Source organism: Corvus cornix, chromosome 5, assembly GCF_000738735.6.
Source record: "Corvus cornix cornix isolate S_Up_H32 chromosome 5, ASM73873v5, whole genome shotgun sequence".
Classification (NCBI taxonomy): Eukaryota; Metazoa; Chordata; class Aves; order Passeriformes; family Corvidae; genus Corvus; species Corvus cornix.
Window position 1 is genome coordinate 59,113,144 of NC_046335.1, and position 13,700 is coordinate 59,126,843.

At 58.2% G+C, this 13,700-nt stretch overlaps 2 protein-coding genes across 3 annotated transcripts; both read right to left on the reverse strand.

The window, feature by feature from the left end:
* Positions 1-1,034: 1,034 nt before the first annotated feature.
* Positions 1,035-7,249, reverse strand: LOC120409616 (ras-related and estrogen-regulated growth inhibitor-like). 2 transcript variants are annotated; one of them, XM_039552887.1, is made up of 5 exons: positions 7,084-7,167; positions 4,914-5,049; positions 3,515-3,571; positions 2,799-2,872; positions 1,035-2,359 (listed from the first exon to the last, which is right to left on the reverse strand). In XM_039552887.1, exons 2-5 carry the CDS (start codon positions 4,918-4,920, stop codon positions 1,874-1,876), a joined length of 624 nt encoding a protein of 207 aa, XP_039408821.1. In that variant the 5' UTR covers positions 4,921-5,049; positions 7,084-7,167; the 3' UTR covers positions 1,035-1,873. The 2 variants fall into 2 exon arrangements, with proteins under 2 accessions (XP_039408821.1, XP_039408820.1); XM_039552886.1 differs by lacking the exon at positions 4,914-5,049 and having other exon boundaries at positions 7,084-7,249.
* A 7-nt stretch (positions 7,250-7,256) lies between these two features.
* On the reverse strand, positions 7,257-13,621 carry LOC104684525. Its single transcript, XM_039552874.1, has 5 exons — positions 11,313-13,621; positions 10,061-10,211; positions 9,071-9,534; positions 7,933-8,387; positions 7,257-7,556 (listed from the first exon to the last, which is right to left on the reverse strand). The coding sequence occupies exons 1-4, from the start codon at positions 11,626-11,628 to the stop codon at positions 8,368-8,370; spliced, it is 951 nt and encodes a 316-aa protein (XP_039408808.1). The 5' UTR covers positions 11,629-13,621; the 3' UTR covers positions 7,257-7,556; positions 7,933-8,367.
* Between the last annotated feature and the right edge of the window lie 79 nt (positions 13,622-13,700).

A 13,700-nucleotide genomic window follows, 5' to 3' on the forward strand; every position in this document is an offset into this window, starting at 1 on the left:
TGTGGCGGCGACCACACGGAGCCTTCTGGATTCCTTGGCATATAAAAAAGGGCCGGGGTTACTCCAGGACAGCGATCCCGGCTGTGCCGAGTGCTCCTCCACTGCCAGGAGCTCTGGGGATGCTGTTCCAGCGCTGGCCCGGCTTCCTGCTCACGGGCTGGTCCTGTCTCATCCATCACTTGGAATAATTCCTGCTGAACATTGCGGGATTCCGCCACGTCCGGCTCCAGCCAGCAGCTAAATCCATCCCCTTGGACGAGCCTTGGGGGTATTTGGGAACCGAGCAACGTGGAATGAGGGCACCCAAACCCTTCACTCGACAGGCTCAAGTGTGTGTTCAGCATCCCAGGGGAGTTGAATCCCTCCTGGGCCCCTCTCTCCCCATCCCAGCGCTTCCCAAACTGGCTCCTCTCTGGCCAGGGTGGCAATGCCCACCCCAGCTGTCGGGCCACAAACCCCCAGCCCAGCTCCCAGTGTTCAGCTCCCTCAGGAATGCCATAAACCCCCTAAAAATAAACAACCCCCACCCCACCCCCCGCCTTGTCCAACCCCCTGAGGCGTTTTAGCCCCGTTTGGGCTCTGTGTATGGGCAGAATTTTAATTCACTAAATTAAATTTAATTCAATGAAATCGGGATTTTAAAGAAGGTGCTGAGAAGGAGCAGCCCCAAATTGCTTTCCCGGCCCAGCCCCTTGATGGGGCTCATTTTCCCCCCACAGGGGAGCATGGGTGTACAAACAGAGATGGAATTTAAGGAACCCCCCCACCTTGGACAGACACCGGCAGCACTGGGAAACACCTCTGGGAGCTGTAGGAGGGGAAGGGGTGTCTGGGTGGGTTCTGGAGCAGGCTGGGGAGGTGGGATAAGTGGTTTCCCAGGCTATGATCCTCCAGGGAAGCCTTTCAGGGATGGAGAGAGCCAGGAGGGCACATAGTGCCAGGGCCCCAGCGGGGAGCTCTAATATAAGGGCGATCCCACACCGTGCACCCCTTTCCTTCAGCTCCCTAAAATAACCTCTCCTGGGAGTGCCACAGGCGGTTGGGAACTCGGCTTTTATTGTCACAGGACGTGGCAGCAGACAATGGGGTCAGTCACAACAGGGGGGACAGGGGGGTGACACCACAGGGGGGTCCCAGCACAGCCACCCCGATCAGCCACACAGCCCCGGCATCCAGAGGGAGGGAAGGAGAATGAGCCCCGAGCCCGGCTCCTTCCCACGCCTTTCCTGCCCCATCCCTGTGCAAAAAGACAAGTGCTCAGCCCACGGTGACTTTCCCTCTGGGAACAGGGCAGCTGATGAGCAGACAGGGGGGTACCTGCAAGCAGCTTCTGGAATCGGCCCCGTTGTGTCCGTGCTACTGAGCGCAGCCGGGATGGGCTGCAAGGGTTTGGGGGTCCGGGGGGTTTTACTCACCAGCCACGCTGAGGAAGCAGGATCCATTCCCAGGGAATGGCTGGTGCCAGCCCAGGAGCCAGCATGGTCCTCAGGTGGCCCACGGCAAGGTGGGTGCTGGATTTGGGGTACAGACACACACCCAGCCAGCTCAGAGCAGGGGGAAAAACCCCCCAGACGTGTCTGTGCTGGGTCTGAGCCCCACCAAAACACGGCTGGGCCTCCCTCCAAGGGCTGTCCCAACACCACCAGAGTCACCAGGGCCACCTCGGCTGCGACTGCAGCCACGCCAGAGGGGGAGGAGGGAACGAAGGGATCGGATGGATGAAGAAAACCTTCCCTGCTGGCACAAAGCCCCTTGTAGGAACAACCTACAGGCTTGGGTACCCCAGTCCCACCCTCTCCACTGCTGACCTTCCCCTGTGGAGAGCCGGCATAGCCCCAGCAGCTGCCCCCACCCCGGGCTGGAGCCGGGCTGCTCACTCGGGAATGTAGTCCCTGAAGGAGTTAAAGCTGAGGCTCCGGCCCGCGGAGTTCAGGCTGGAGCTGGCTTGCATCTTGGGAATCTTCTCCATGAGCTTGGACACTGTCCTCCTCTTGAAGGAGCCTGGGGAGAAGTGCCCCTGCCTGAGCAGCTCCTGGTAGAGGCTGCTGAACACTGCCACCGGCTCCTCGTAGCTGTCCCGGGTGGAGATCTCGTAGAAGGGAATCTTGAGGGCCTTGGAGAGGTTCTCCCCATCCTGGGTGGACACCATCCTGTCGAACTGCAGGTCCTTCTTGTTGCCCACGATGACGACGGGGGGCTGCTCGGCGGCGCCGCTGCGCTTGGGGCTGCCGTGCAGGTGGTTGATGAGGAAGCAGAGCCGCATCACCTCGTCGAAGCTGCAGCGGTCGGTCACCGAGTACACCACGGCAAAGCCGTCGCCCCACTTGATCTTCTCCTCGATCTGCAGGGAGTCCTCCTCCTGCCGGGGTGGGTGGGCTCCCGTTAGCACCGCTGGAATGCCAGCACTGCTGGGTGCAAGCCTGGAAAACCTCCCGGCGCCCTCTCCGTAACGGGATTGGGGACAGCGGTGGTAACACCCGCAGCCCGGGGCAGGAATGGGGTGGCTTAGGCAGCCACCAGCCCTGTCCTGGCATGGATACGGAGGGATTCAGTGCTCCCTCGAGCCGCCAGGATGCTCCACTGGCGCAGGGAGCCCAGTTGTGCCCCACACGGGAACAGGGGAATATTTACCCGAAGCCTCACTGTAACTGAGGCTGGACATCAATCCACCAAAACGCCCTTTCCCTGAGGCAAGCACCACGAGACTCCAGACAGCAGGGATCAGCCAGTGGAAGAGCAGGGACTGCCTTCCCTGGCAGGCCGCTCTGCTCCCACGGCGCTGTCCCGGCTGGGCTCACCTGTCCGGCCGTGTCGAGGATCTCGAAGTGCACCATCTCCCCGTCGATGACAGCTGCATGCCTGTAGATCATTTCTGGGCAGGACACACAGGGAAGGTGTGTGAGAGAACCCCCGGGGAGCAGCCACAGCCCGGGTGGCTGAGAGGGCAGCAGTGACCGAAGTGTGGGAGCAACAAGGGAGGGAGAGGGGCTCCTCAGGAGAGTGGGAGGAGGGGACATTTCTGGGACATTCCAGCAAGGACATGGCTTCAGTGCTCAAAAAACAACCCAAATGGAAAAAAAAGAAAATCCCCAAATCCTAGAATTCGGGAGAGCACAGGCTCCAGGGGCTTAAATGCCTCCTGTCCTTTAAAAGCCACCTCCCAGCAGATTGGGAAGGAATTCGAGGAGCTGAAGAGGATCTGTTGGTTTGATGGTTGGACTCCTAGAGGTCTTTGCCATCCTAAATGATTCTGTGTGATCCCATGATTCCACATGATTCCCTGATCCCATGACTGAGCCTGCAGCACTTCCCTGTGCAATCCAATGGCTCATCCCAATAGATTTTGCCATAAATAACAACAGAAAGGGGAAAAGGGATGCAGGACCCAGGGAGGTGTCAGGACGGCCGTGGGCTGCCTGTCTGGTTGAGGAGGAAGAAGAGGGAATAATGGTGAATTTGGGAGCAGAGTTGGCTGTGCCACGGTGACAGCACCCAGGAAATGGAGTTTTCCTACCTAGGGTTGGGTCATAGTCTCCAATGAATCTCCTGGTGATGAATCGTACGGTCAATGCTGGAAAAAAACACAGTGAACCCTGTTGGAGCTTTCAGTGCTCTGGACTAATATTTCCTCCTTGCAAGGGCAGAGGAGCAGCAGGAGCAGCCACAGCTCAGGCAATTAAACCCCCTCATCTGATTACACATCTCCCTGCACCAGAGCCCGGCGAGGCAAAGCCCAAATTGCTGGCAAAACCCTCCTTGGGGCCTTTGGCCCTCACATCTTTTCCAGGAAGCTCCTTTGGAAACGTGGTGCTGATGCCTGGAGAGGGAATTTCTGGATAAAGCCACGGTTGAGAGCTCAGGAGAGGAGGGTGGAAGTGGTGCTTGAGCCCTTCAAAGCGTCAATGATGGTAATGGAGATGGGAGTGAAAGGCAGTGGAGAGGCTAAAAGCTGGCTTGGAAAGGATACAGGAGTGGAAAGTGAAATCAGAGGAACAGGGGAAAAAACAGGGGGAAAAGAGCTAGGCAGGAGCACAGAGCCAGGAGGGAGAGGAGGGAAGGAAAACAGAGCAGGAGCATGACAGGAGGATAAACCTCACCAGAACCAGGACGTGATGAAAAGATGAAAACCCCTCCAGAAACAAAAAGGGGAATGAAAAGCCAACACCAAGCTGGAGCAACACTCCGAGCTGCCTTTCCCTGGGCAACCCAGGGTCAGTTTGTCCCAGCTGCCCACCAGCAGATGTTCCTGGTATCCTGCCCTCACAGACCCACACCAGGCCAGGATCTGCGTGTTTATCCCAGGAATGTGGCACCCCACACGGGCCAGGCTTAAATAACCACAGAAAGGGAAAGAGGGATGCAGGAACTTCTCCTGCCTCCCACACCTGCCTGGGTCCTCTTTGGGGGCTTCACCATCCTCTCACCTCCCAATCTGTCTCTGGGTTTAAACCCTGCCCAGCAGGGAAGGCAATTGATGGAAAAAGCAGGTAATTTAGCCAAACTGCTCTGAGGAGATAGCCAGGGACCCTGCAGGAGACACCTACAGACACCCTCAAGGAGGTGACAGAATTATCAGGGGGAGCAGGACGAGGCAGGCTCGGTCTCTAGAAAGCACCTGATTGTGTGTCATATGTCAGGCAGCCGCCCAAAGCTGGAGCACATGGTGTGGGATGAGAAGAGGAGCCAATTAGATTGATTAAAAATTGGCTGGAGCGCAGGAGCACGAGTGGAGCTGCCAGTGGGGGAAGCGGCTGCAGGCGGAGCGGCCGCGGCCGCCCAGCCTTATAAGGAGCTTTTTCTCCCCATCCTGAACATCAGGCACCTCGGGAAGGGCTCTCCTTGGAGCTCAAAGGGTTAACTGTAGCTTTAAATGTGGGGTGGGGGGATGGCCGTGGGCTCAAGGGGTGATTTACCTGCCATGGAGGCGGGCTGGGCACACCTGGGCCGTGCTGCCCCGTTTGTGCCGCTGCGGAACGGCTCCAGCGCCGATCCATCTCCGCTCCACGTGCTGCAGGCAGAGCTCCGCTCTGGATTATGGCAAAGTTTACGCTGGGCAGCAGCAGCAGAGGATAACATGAGCCCAGTCTGGGCTGGATTTCCAGCCCCCGCCGCTGATTCCCACAGCCCTGATCCTGAAACCACCCTGCTCGCAGGGTCTGGGACCTCGGCTCACCAGATCCTGGAGGTTTCCAAACTGCTCCGTGAAAACCCAAACTGGCTGACAATCAAGGGTTATTTTTCCCTTTTGCAGCTGCCCACATGGGATTTGCCCTTTGGTTGTTCCCACCCCTCAGCTCTCCCGACCTGGCTCTGTAGCCCATGGATGCAGCAGCTCGTCCCGGGGATGCTCCGGCATGGGGCCCACTCACACCCTGCCAGGATGGGAGCTTGGCAGCTCAGGGATGGAACCCACCTTCACCCTCCCGTGCTTCACGCCCTGGCCATGAGAGATGTCACCCCCGTTTGGGGACCCGGCTGCCTCCCCCGTCCTCCCCACAGGAGCTCAGGCAATGATGCTGCTGCTCTTGGCTCCTTCCTCGCCTCTCCCACACCCGATCCATCACCTGGGATGTCACCTGCCAGCTGGGCAGCGACAGCAGGACAGGTGTCCTCGTCCCCAGCGCAGGGGCTGGCGGCCAGCAGGAGGACGCGGCAGCTTCGGGCACAGCCCCGGGGAAGGTGACACGATGTCCCCTGGCAGGGGAGGACGTGCAGAACAGCGCCCAGGGACACGGATGGGGAGGGACTCGCTCGGGGGGCTGCTCCCTGCTCCTGGCACGCTCCAGCTCTGCTCTGCACGAGCCACGTATCGATTTACCTCCCCGTGCCCCGGCTCCATGGCCTGTGCCGCTGGCACACACCCCGCTGCTGCAAGGCACACGGGCTGACAGCCGAACCCAACCGGAGGAACTTCTAAAGACCCTCGGCACGAGGATCCCACGCTAAGGAGGGGGCACAGCAGCCCCGCAGCTGCCCCAGGAGGGGCCCGGAGGTGCCAGGAATGGGCTGTGTGCCGGGGGGGGATGCCCAGCAGCAGGGAGACACACGCCTTTGGGCCGGGGGCGAGCCAAAGGCTCCGTACACCCCCTACAACCATCTGCTCCAGCGGGGCCAAGCGCTGCCAGGGCCCCCCGGGGCTCTGGGTACCCCGGAGCTGAGCCCCATCCCGTGCTCCAGCATTGCTCAGGGACAGCTGGGAGTCGCTTCCTTCAATTTAATCAGGGAATTAGGATTTTTCGGCAATGCCGGTTGCACAGAAACGCAATTCCAGCGGCTCCGACAGCCCGGCACAGGTGCCACTGGTGTGGTGCCTTCCCTTTTCCAGAGGGGCAGGACATTCCCTTTCCCCAAGGGCACGGCAGCATAGCCGTGTCCTACCAGGCTTTGCATGGATCACGGATCACTGCAATGTGGATCCACATGGATCCACAGTTTCCCCTGCCTCTGACCCCACTGCTGGGGGCTACAGGGGACACCTGCGCCCGCAAGTGCTCACAGCCCGGGATGGAGCAGTGGGAAAGGGGGGAGGATGATCCCCAGGAAGGAAGGAGGGAGCTGAGGTGCTCCCAGCACAGCATCCCAAACCCCCGCCCCAGCAGGCACAGACGGAGAGCGCCGAACAAGGCGCAGGGAAAGGGAGTTTTCCCGAAGGAAAACAGCCCGGTGCTGTGGAGGAGGCTCAGCAAAGCTGCTGGGGGCGCTGGGAATGAGCAGCGAACTCCTCACACCCGGGAAAACCCATCCCGAGCCCGGCTTTTGGGAAAGTTCTCTCGGCCAGTGATGTTCACCCCGGGTCCCCGCGCAGCTGGGGACCCCTCGGGCAAGGGAAAACCCCCATGGGACGAGCCCCGGCGGCCAAGTGTCCATGTGGGAAACCCGAGGGGAAGGAAACTCAGTGCCCTCAAACCCCACGGGTTGGGGGGGGCGCAGGGATGATGCCCCTCGTCCCGGCTTTCTACGGGACGTGGGAAGGTTGGTCCCTCTTGTCCGGAAGGGAGAATGCCGGGGGGATGCCAGAGGGTGCCAGGGGATAGCAGAGGGATGCAGTGAGATGCCAGAGAGGTGCTGGGGGGGGCTGCCTACCTGTCTTGCCCACGGCGCTCTGTCCCAGCACGACGAGGCGCAGGGTGCGGGCCGGGCTGAGGCTCACGGAGCGGCGCAGGGGCCGCGGGAAGCTCATCCCGGAGCCGGGCCGGGCTGCCCCGGAATCCGCCGCTCCCCGCTCCGCCGGCCGCTGCTCCGCCGGCCCCGCCTCGGGGGCCGGGCTGGGCTCAGCCCCGGGCGGGCCCGGCTGATGCCGGCCTCCTCCTCCTCCTCCCTGGCCAGCGGAGGCGGTCCTCATCCCGGCCCGGAGGCGCTTCGAGAATTGTGCCTCAGTTTCCCCACACGCAGCAGCGCCGGACCGGGAAAGCTGCTCCCCCCAAAGGGGCAAAGCCAGAGCTGGACGGGGCTCGGAGCCACCTGGGCTCTGGAAGGTGTCCCTGTGCACGGCAGGGGGTGGCACTGGATGGGCTGCGAGGTCCCTTCCATCCCGAACATCCTGGGATTCCGTGGGTCTATGAACGTGAGGAAAGAGGGAACTGGTGCAACGCCCCCCCCGCCAGGGAAATACGGCCAGAGTGCTGCCTGCCCCCAACGCCCTGCCTGAAATCACGGTTTTCCCCATGTTTGGGCACGAGGCAAGTTGGTAAAGACAAGAGGAGCTGTCTGAGCCCCGGCCTTTCCCCTGGTCCCAAGAGCAGGGCGAGGAGCGAATCCTGGCTCCGCGCAAAGCAGCGACTAAATCCCCGTGGACGTCCAAGAGCAAGGACTCCACACCAGGCCTGGAACACACTTGGTGTGTTTTGGTGCAGCGGCACCACCGGGCTGCTCAGCAGCAGCAGGAAGGTGAAGCCAGGTGTGCAGGGAACGTGGAACAGCTCGGAGCAGTACCTGGAGCGGGCATGGATGTGCCTTGGGTGTGCTGGGAAGGAGGGAAAAGCCCGGCAACAGCTTGAGCAGCATCTTGACTCTCTCCTATCAGGCCCCAGAATGCTTCTGACCCGTGAGATGCAGATCCCAGGCAACTCCAGTACTGCAATAGAAGTTGGCAGAAGGGACCTGGCCAAGGGTGTGGAGCCTTCAAACGCCCACAGCAGGGACTCAGTCCCTTTTCCAAGGGCTGCAGCCACTTCTCTGGCACAGGGATCTCTCAGCCTGACCATCTGGGGTGACTTGGCACAGCCCGCTTGGTGCTTGAGGGAACATGAGCCCACCTGGTATTTATAGCGCCTATCAGGTGTCCAAAGGGAACATCCTGGTGCCCACAGGGACATCAGCACTCAACTGGCCACAGGGTTATCGGGATCACAGCTGCTGCCAGCGGGATCAGTGCTGGAGGAAGGCCCCTGGATAACACAGGGACTGTCGTGGAGAGCCAGCAGACCTCTCCCAGAAACCCATCTTGCCATCACATGTGTCCTCTTTGTGCATCAGCCCCTGGAAACGGCCCTGCTCCGGCTTCTCCAGAGCCAAAAATCAAGCTCCCGGCTACATCTGGGGCCCAGGAAACAACAGCGAGGCAATAAACAGATTTTGGGACAAAAGCTGATTCCCAGCTGGGGAATGGGGGGCGTCAAGAAAAAGAAGTCTCCGTTACATTCCTTCCCTATTTTTAGCCCCATTTCCTACGGAAGTGAGTTGTCTGCAATCAAGTCCTCTTCTTGCCTGATCCTCTCCAACACCAGCTTTAATACATCGCCTGATTCCAGGCAACTGGGGGAGAAGCCACAGAGAAAACCCTTCTCCTGCGAGCTGTGTGACAACAAACGGGCAAATTTCATGGAAAATCAACCCTTGCACTTTGGAAGGCAGGAGCTGGCTGGGGGAATGCAGAGCAACAATTCCTGCTGCTCCAGGTTCCTGCTGCCCTCGCCTCGGGTGCAGCACCTTGGAACAACAGCCCTGGGAGCTGGGCAGTCACACCTGCCTTAATTCCGAGTGCATTAACAGCACATGGATTGGCAGGGATGAGGGAACAAAGGGACAAGAAGGATGGAGTTCAAATGGAAGCATGCACTTCCTCTGTCACCTTGGGAAAATCGGCTCCCTTCCCACTGCCTCCATGACCACAATGACCTTCCAATCCAGTACCAGCTGCTCCAGAAAAATACATCCCTGGATTCTTTAGGAAAAGGTCCTGGAGCTGGGGAGTTTGTGTCCCTGATGGCACAGCTGGGAGAAACTCCTGCTCCTCTCGCACAGCTCTCCTCGGCGTGGTGGAAGCCACATGCGTGTTCCCACGGGAGCACTGAGCGCCACGCCCCACATTTGCCAGGGAATATTTGGCTGGATGAGAGTGGAAACAGGACTTTATCAGCGCTGATCGCTGGATAATCCGCCTCCAGCGCTCCGTGGCGGAGCCAGGTGGGAAAGGTACAGGAGATACTGTGTCCTGGTGAAATATTTGTGGGCAGGCTATTCCACACTTGCCAGTCCTTCAAGACACAGAGTCTGCTCCGGGAACCAAGCCAGAGGCTCCCATGAATCACGGCCCTGCAAACAGAGAATCAGCTGAAATGGAAAGCTGGCCCAAAGCAAAGAGCCAAATCCCCTCAGGCCGTAGCCTCGGATCGCGGGGATTCCGTTCCATGTCCAAACCACTTCCCTGCTGGGTAGTCAGGTGTTTTGAGAGCTGCCCAGAAAGTGAACTTTGGTGCTTTTGAAACAGGGCAATGGTGGTTTTTTACTTAGGAAAGGAAGGTAAGATAACCCCAGTCCCTCTTCTCTTCACGAGATGATCCAAAGGCATGGAATGCCAACAGATCCATGCGGGAGCCAACTCCAGTTCAAAAATGACTGAGGTATCTCAAAGCTTTGTTCCCCAAGGTTTAGCTCCTCTCCCAAGCCTCCATTTGAAGGGCTCAAACCCTTTTCCAGCTCACCCACCACATTTAATTGCCACTCATTAATTACTGCACGGACATTCCCACGTGCAGCTCCATCAGGGAATGCTCTCCAAGGATACAACCAATGCCACACTGCCCTGTCCACAAACGTATTTTGGGTTGCTGCAGCAAACCTGGCACACCCAAGGGTCCTCCCAGCCTTCAGCCCCTCACATTTCTTGATCCACTCTGTTCTGTCTGACACCAATCCAGCTGGGAAAACTCTGCATCCACCACATCCAGGGCAAGGCACAGGGACACAGATCCCAGCTGCTTCTCCATGTGCTATAAATAGGGAGAGGGAACACAGATGAAAGGCCCCGTGTCCAGGCGTGCCGGCCACAGCCGGACTCCTCCGGGTGGGATTTGCATCAACATGAACCCACTGGGAACACGTTCCCTTTCTTTTTTTAATAAAAGGCCGGGTTTTGGGTCACAGGAGATAATAAAACCTCTAGTGCGAGAGAAATCCAACCAACAGAGTTTCCTGGTGTCCTGTTCCTGCCTGCGGCTGAAGCGGATTCCGACACGCGGCCGGATCACGCTGAGAAAACAAATCTGGCTCCACGTCAGAGCTCAAAGACTCCTTCCCAAAGCTGTGAGGGATAAAATCACAGGGAAGGGGCAAATTAACAGCATTTCCCTCCCACCCCAGGGCCTGAACAACATGCCCCGAGAGCTTTCCGAGCTGCTTTGCAGCTGGATAAACGGCGGCAGCTCCTGGCCTGGCAGAGCGTGTGATCCAAATGTCCTGACGGAGCTGCTAAATCCCTCTGCTGCCCCGTGGGCTCCAAAGAGAGTGTCCTGCACTTTGTTTTCCTGCAGGAGCTGGCTGTTGGGAAGGAGGACGCTGCCACAGACCCCGTCTGCCAGGCTCCGTCAGACTCTGCAAACAGCTCCTCACGGCGGGAAGCTTCCCGCTGCGGGAATGGCTGTGCTTGGGAAGCTGATTTTAGAACACAGAGCAGCGTGCTGAGGGAAGGAAGAGAGACCCCATCATGGAAGTAACTTAAACCTCCAGAAACGCTGCAAAAAGGGATCCCGTGGGATGGCCAGGATGGGGCTGCTTTACCTTCAGTCACAAGAAGGATTTTATGTGAAACACAAGTCCAAGCCCCTCAAAGCTGCAACATCCAGAGCATTGGAGGGGCTTGGAACAGCACCAGCCTTTGAAATGCTGGAAACCTCGCTCCAAAGCAGCTCCCAAAAGCAGCTAGAGCTGAGGGGGAGGGAAAAACCTGGAGCCACAAAGGAATTCTGATGGGCCACTCTTGAAAGGGCAGAGGAAGAGGTCAGGGCTGGGCTCAGTGCGTGGCACACAGAAATCAGGGATTCAAACCCCTCCCAGAGAGGGGAGGGCAAGGAGGGGTCTCGGGGGACACACACCTGGGATCCAGGGAGCAGCAGGGCCAGGGATCCGCTCGGTGCTCCTGCCCGAAACAGGGATGCCATGGGGAGCCGGCAGAGCAGCAGCGGCACCTCCCGAGTCACTCCCGACAGCTCTTCCCGAGCAAACCTCGCAGCTGGCAAGAAAACAACGCTTCCTTCTGATGGGAAATGTCAGGGCTGCAGAGCCAGTCGTCCTGCTGCCGTGGAGCCCTGCTGGCATTCTTGGAAAGCACGGCAGGAGCAGCACAGGCAGCGGCTTTGTGGCCAGCGGGCAGGGATCAGCGCTGGAATTCACTCCCAGTTCCCAGCACATGCCCTCTGCTCCGGCTCCGAGCCTCCCTCCCGGGGGGACAGACGCCACAGGGGCGGCCAGAGCCCAGGCCTGCTCCTTGTCCGACCCACGTGGATCTTCAGCTCCGGGCAAAGCATCTCAAATTCCACCCGGAGCTGTTTTGTCCCGGCGGGTAACTTTCCGCCAGGAATCAGTACTTAAGGAGAAAAACCCCCAAACCTGCTTTGTTGAGAAATTGCTGCTCTTAAGCTATTTCAGTGCTATTTAGCACCAGGAAGGGTGACAAGGATCGCCCCCGGACACATGAAGCCACGTGGAGACCTGTGACTTCATCCCAGAGAACTGGGCATTCCTGCTTCCACTTGGAACGACAAAAAGCTTTTGATTTAAACTCCCTTGAAGAAAGCATTAAAACAATCCCTTTTTACCTCAGTCTGAAAAAATAGTTCCAATAAAACCTGCTTGTTTTGCATCATAAACTTTTCAAACCAAGAACTTCCTGATACTGGTTGGATTTTCCCTTCCTGAATTTTTGTCCCCCCTCAAAGTGCTGTCAAACCACCCTAATTTTGTGTAGTATCTCACTTGGATCAAAACTACATTCCCAAGGGCTTTTTGGGGGATCAGACTGACAGAACTTAAGCCCTTTGCTTTTCCTTTGACGCCACAGCAGCCTCTGCCCTCTGTATTTCCGAGCCCTGAATCTCATGTTATTTCCAAGTGTTTCTTCCTATTTGGGAAGGACAGAACATTCCTGCTACATCCCCTTAAGAGCCAAGACATGCTGTTTCTTAGCCCCAGCGCTCAAGCACGGAGGGACTGAGGGTTTCCAGGCCAACTCCTTCGGCTGGCAAACGCCGCTTCCGCTGTGGACCGGCAACAGCCCACATCCGGAGGCTGTGGTCCCTGTGCCAGCCCACAGCACTCCCTGCCTGCTGCTGGGATCTGCTGCTCCCAGCGTGGAACTGCAGTCACCTGTGGGAGAAGGCAAAGAGGTGGGAGATGATTTTTGGAGGGGCCTCCCCACTCTTCTGTAAGAGGCTGGGAACAAGGATTGCGACAATCCAAGCGGTCCCTGCCTCCGTGTTCCGTCGGCTGCTGAAAACCGCGTGTCCAACCTCAGCAGCAGGGAAGGAGCAGCATTCCCAAGGGCTATTTGTGCCAGAGGATCTGAAATAGGAAGGGCTGAGTCCACCCCTGCAGATCCAGCTGTCTCCAGTGGCTGAAGAACCAGCTCGACCCTGGCACACCCGAGTCCTTCTCCAGCTGAAGGTGAGACGCAGCCAGAGCCACCCGAGTGGCACCTGATCTCCCAAAGGAATTGTGACATTGGATAGCCAGGGCAAGTCCCAGATGGAAGAAAACTCCCACTTCCTTCAGGACAGGGTTGCGGCAACCTTTGTCCCAGGAGGAGACATGGTGGGAGTGCAAAGGACACCCAAACGTGGATTTTCCGCCCAGTTTGAAGCAAGGTATTCCCTAGGGAAGTGACAAGGTGAGCAGGGCCTGTTATCCCTTCCCATGGTGGGATTTTAAGAACCCCACAGTACAAGCAACTCCAGGAAACTCCAGTCCTGGTGGATATCCAGCCTGGAAACACCAGCAGGCCTCGGCTGGATCCACCTGGCCTCATTATGTGCTGCTCAGGAAAGGACAGTGCTCAACGCGCAGCCACAAAAGAGGGGAAAGACCAGGATCTAGACATGGAGTACACGCAGCAGGCCAAAATCCAGCTCTAAAACAGGCACAAAATCCCTGCTGAGCCACCAGTGCCTCGTTCTGATAGTGTTACACACACACACAGTTCATTGCTGCTCACCTTCAAGAGGGGAATTTTTCAGCTCCACTTCCCAGTGCTAATCCTTAAGAAGGATTTTCACCCCTTGGCACAATTTGGGAGTAGATTCAGGACCCTGCAGTCTCCTGGTTTCACTGCTCTCTTCAGTGCCACGGGCTGAGGGCCGCACTGTACCCCAGGATGTTCCCTGGAGCCACACAACGCCAGGGATTACATGACCGGAATTCCCGAATTCCTAAAGTTCAGGGAGGCATGAAAAGGCCGGACAGCCAGCAAGGGATCCTGGGGGCTTCCA

Excerpts from the sequence above, each read along its gene's own strand:
- LOC120409616 (XM_039552886.1), bottom strand. The coding sequence starts at position 7,180 with ATGAGCTTCCCGCGGCCCCTGCGCCGCTCCGTGAGCCTCAGCCCGGCC. Across the intron at positions 3,572-7,083 it reads GAGCGCCGTGGGCAAGACAG|CATTGACCGTACGATTCATC; the intron begins GTAGGCAGCCCC and ends GTTTTTTTCCAG. Across the intron at positions 2,873-3,514 it reads AGACTATGACCCAACCCTAG|AAATGATCTACAGGCATGCA; the intron begins GTAGGAAAACTC and ends TGTCCTGCCCAG.
- LOC104684525 (XM_039552874.1), bottom strand. The coding sequence starts at position 11,628 with ATGTGCTGGGAACTGGGAGTGAATTCCAGCGCTGATCCCTGCCCGCTG. Across the intron at positions 10,212-11,312 it reads TGCTGCTCCCTGGATCCCAG|CACATGGAGAAGCAGCTGGG; the intron begins GTGTGTGTCCCC and ends CCCTATTTATAG. Across the intron at positions 8,388-9,070 it reads AGGGAGCCGATTTTCCCAAG|GGGCCTTCCTCCAGCACTGA; the intron begins GTGACAGAGGAA and ends TGTGTTATCCAG.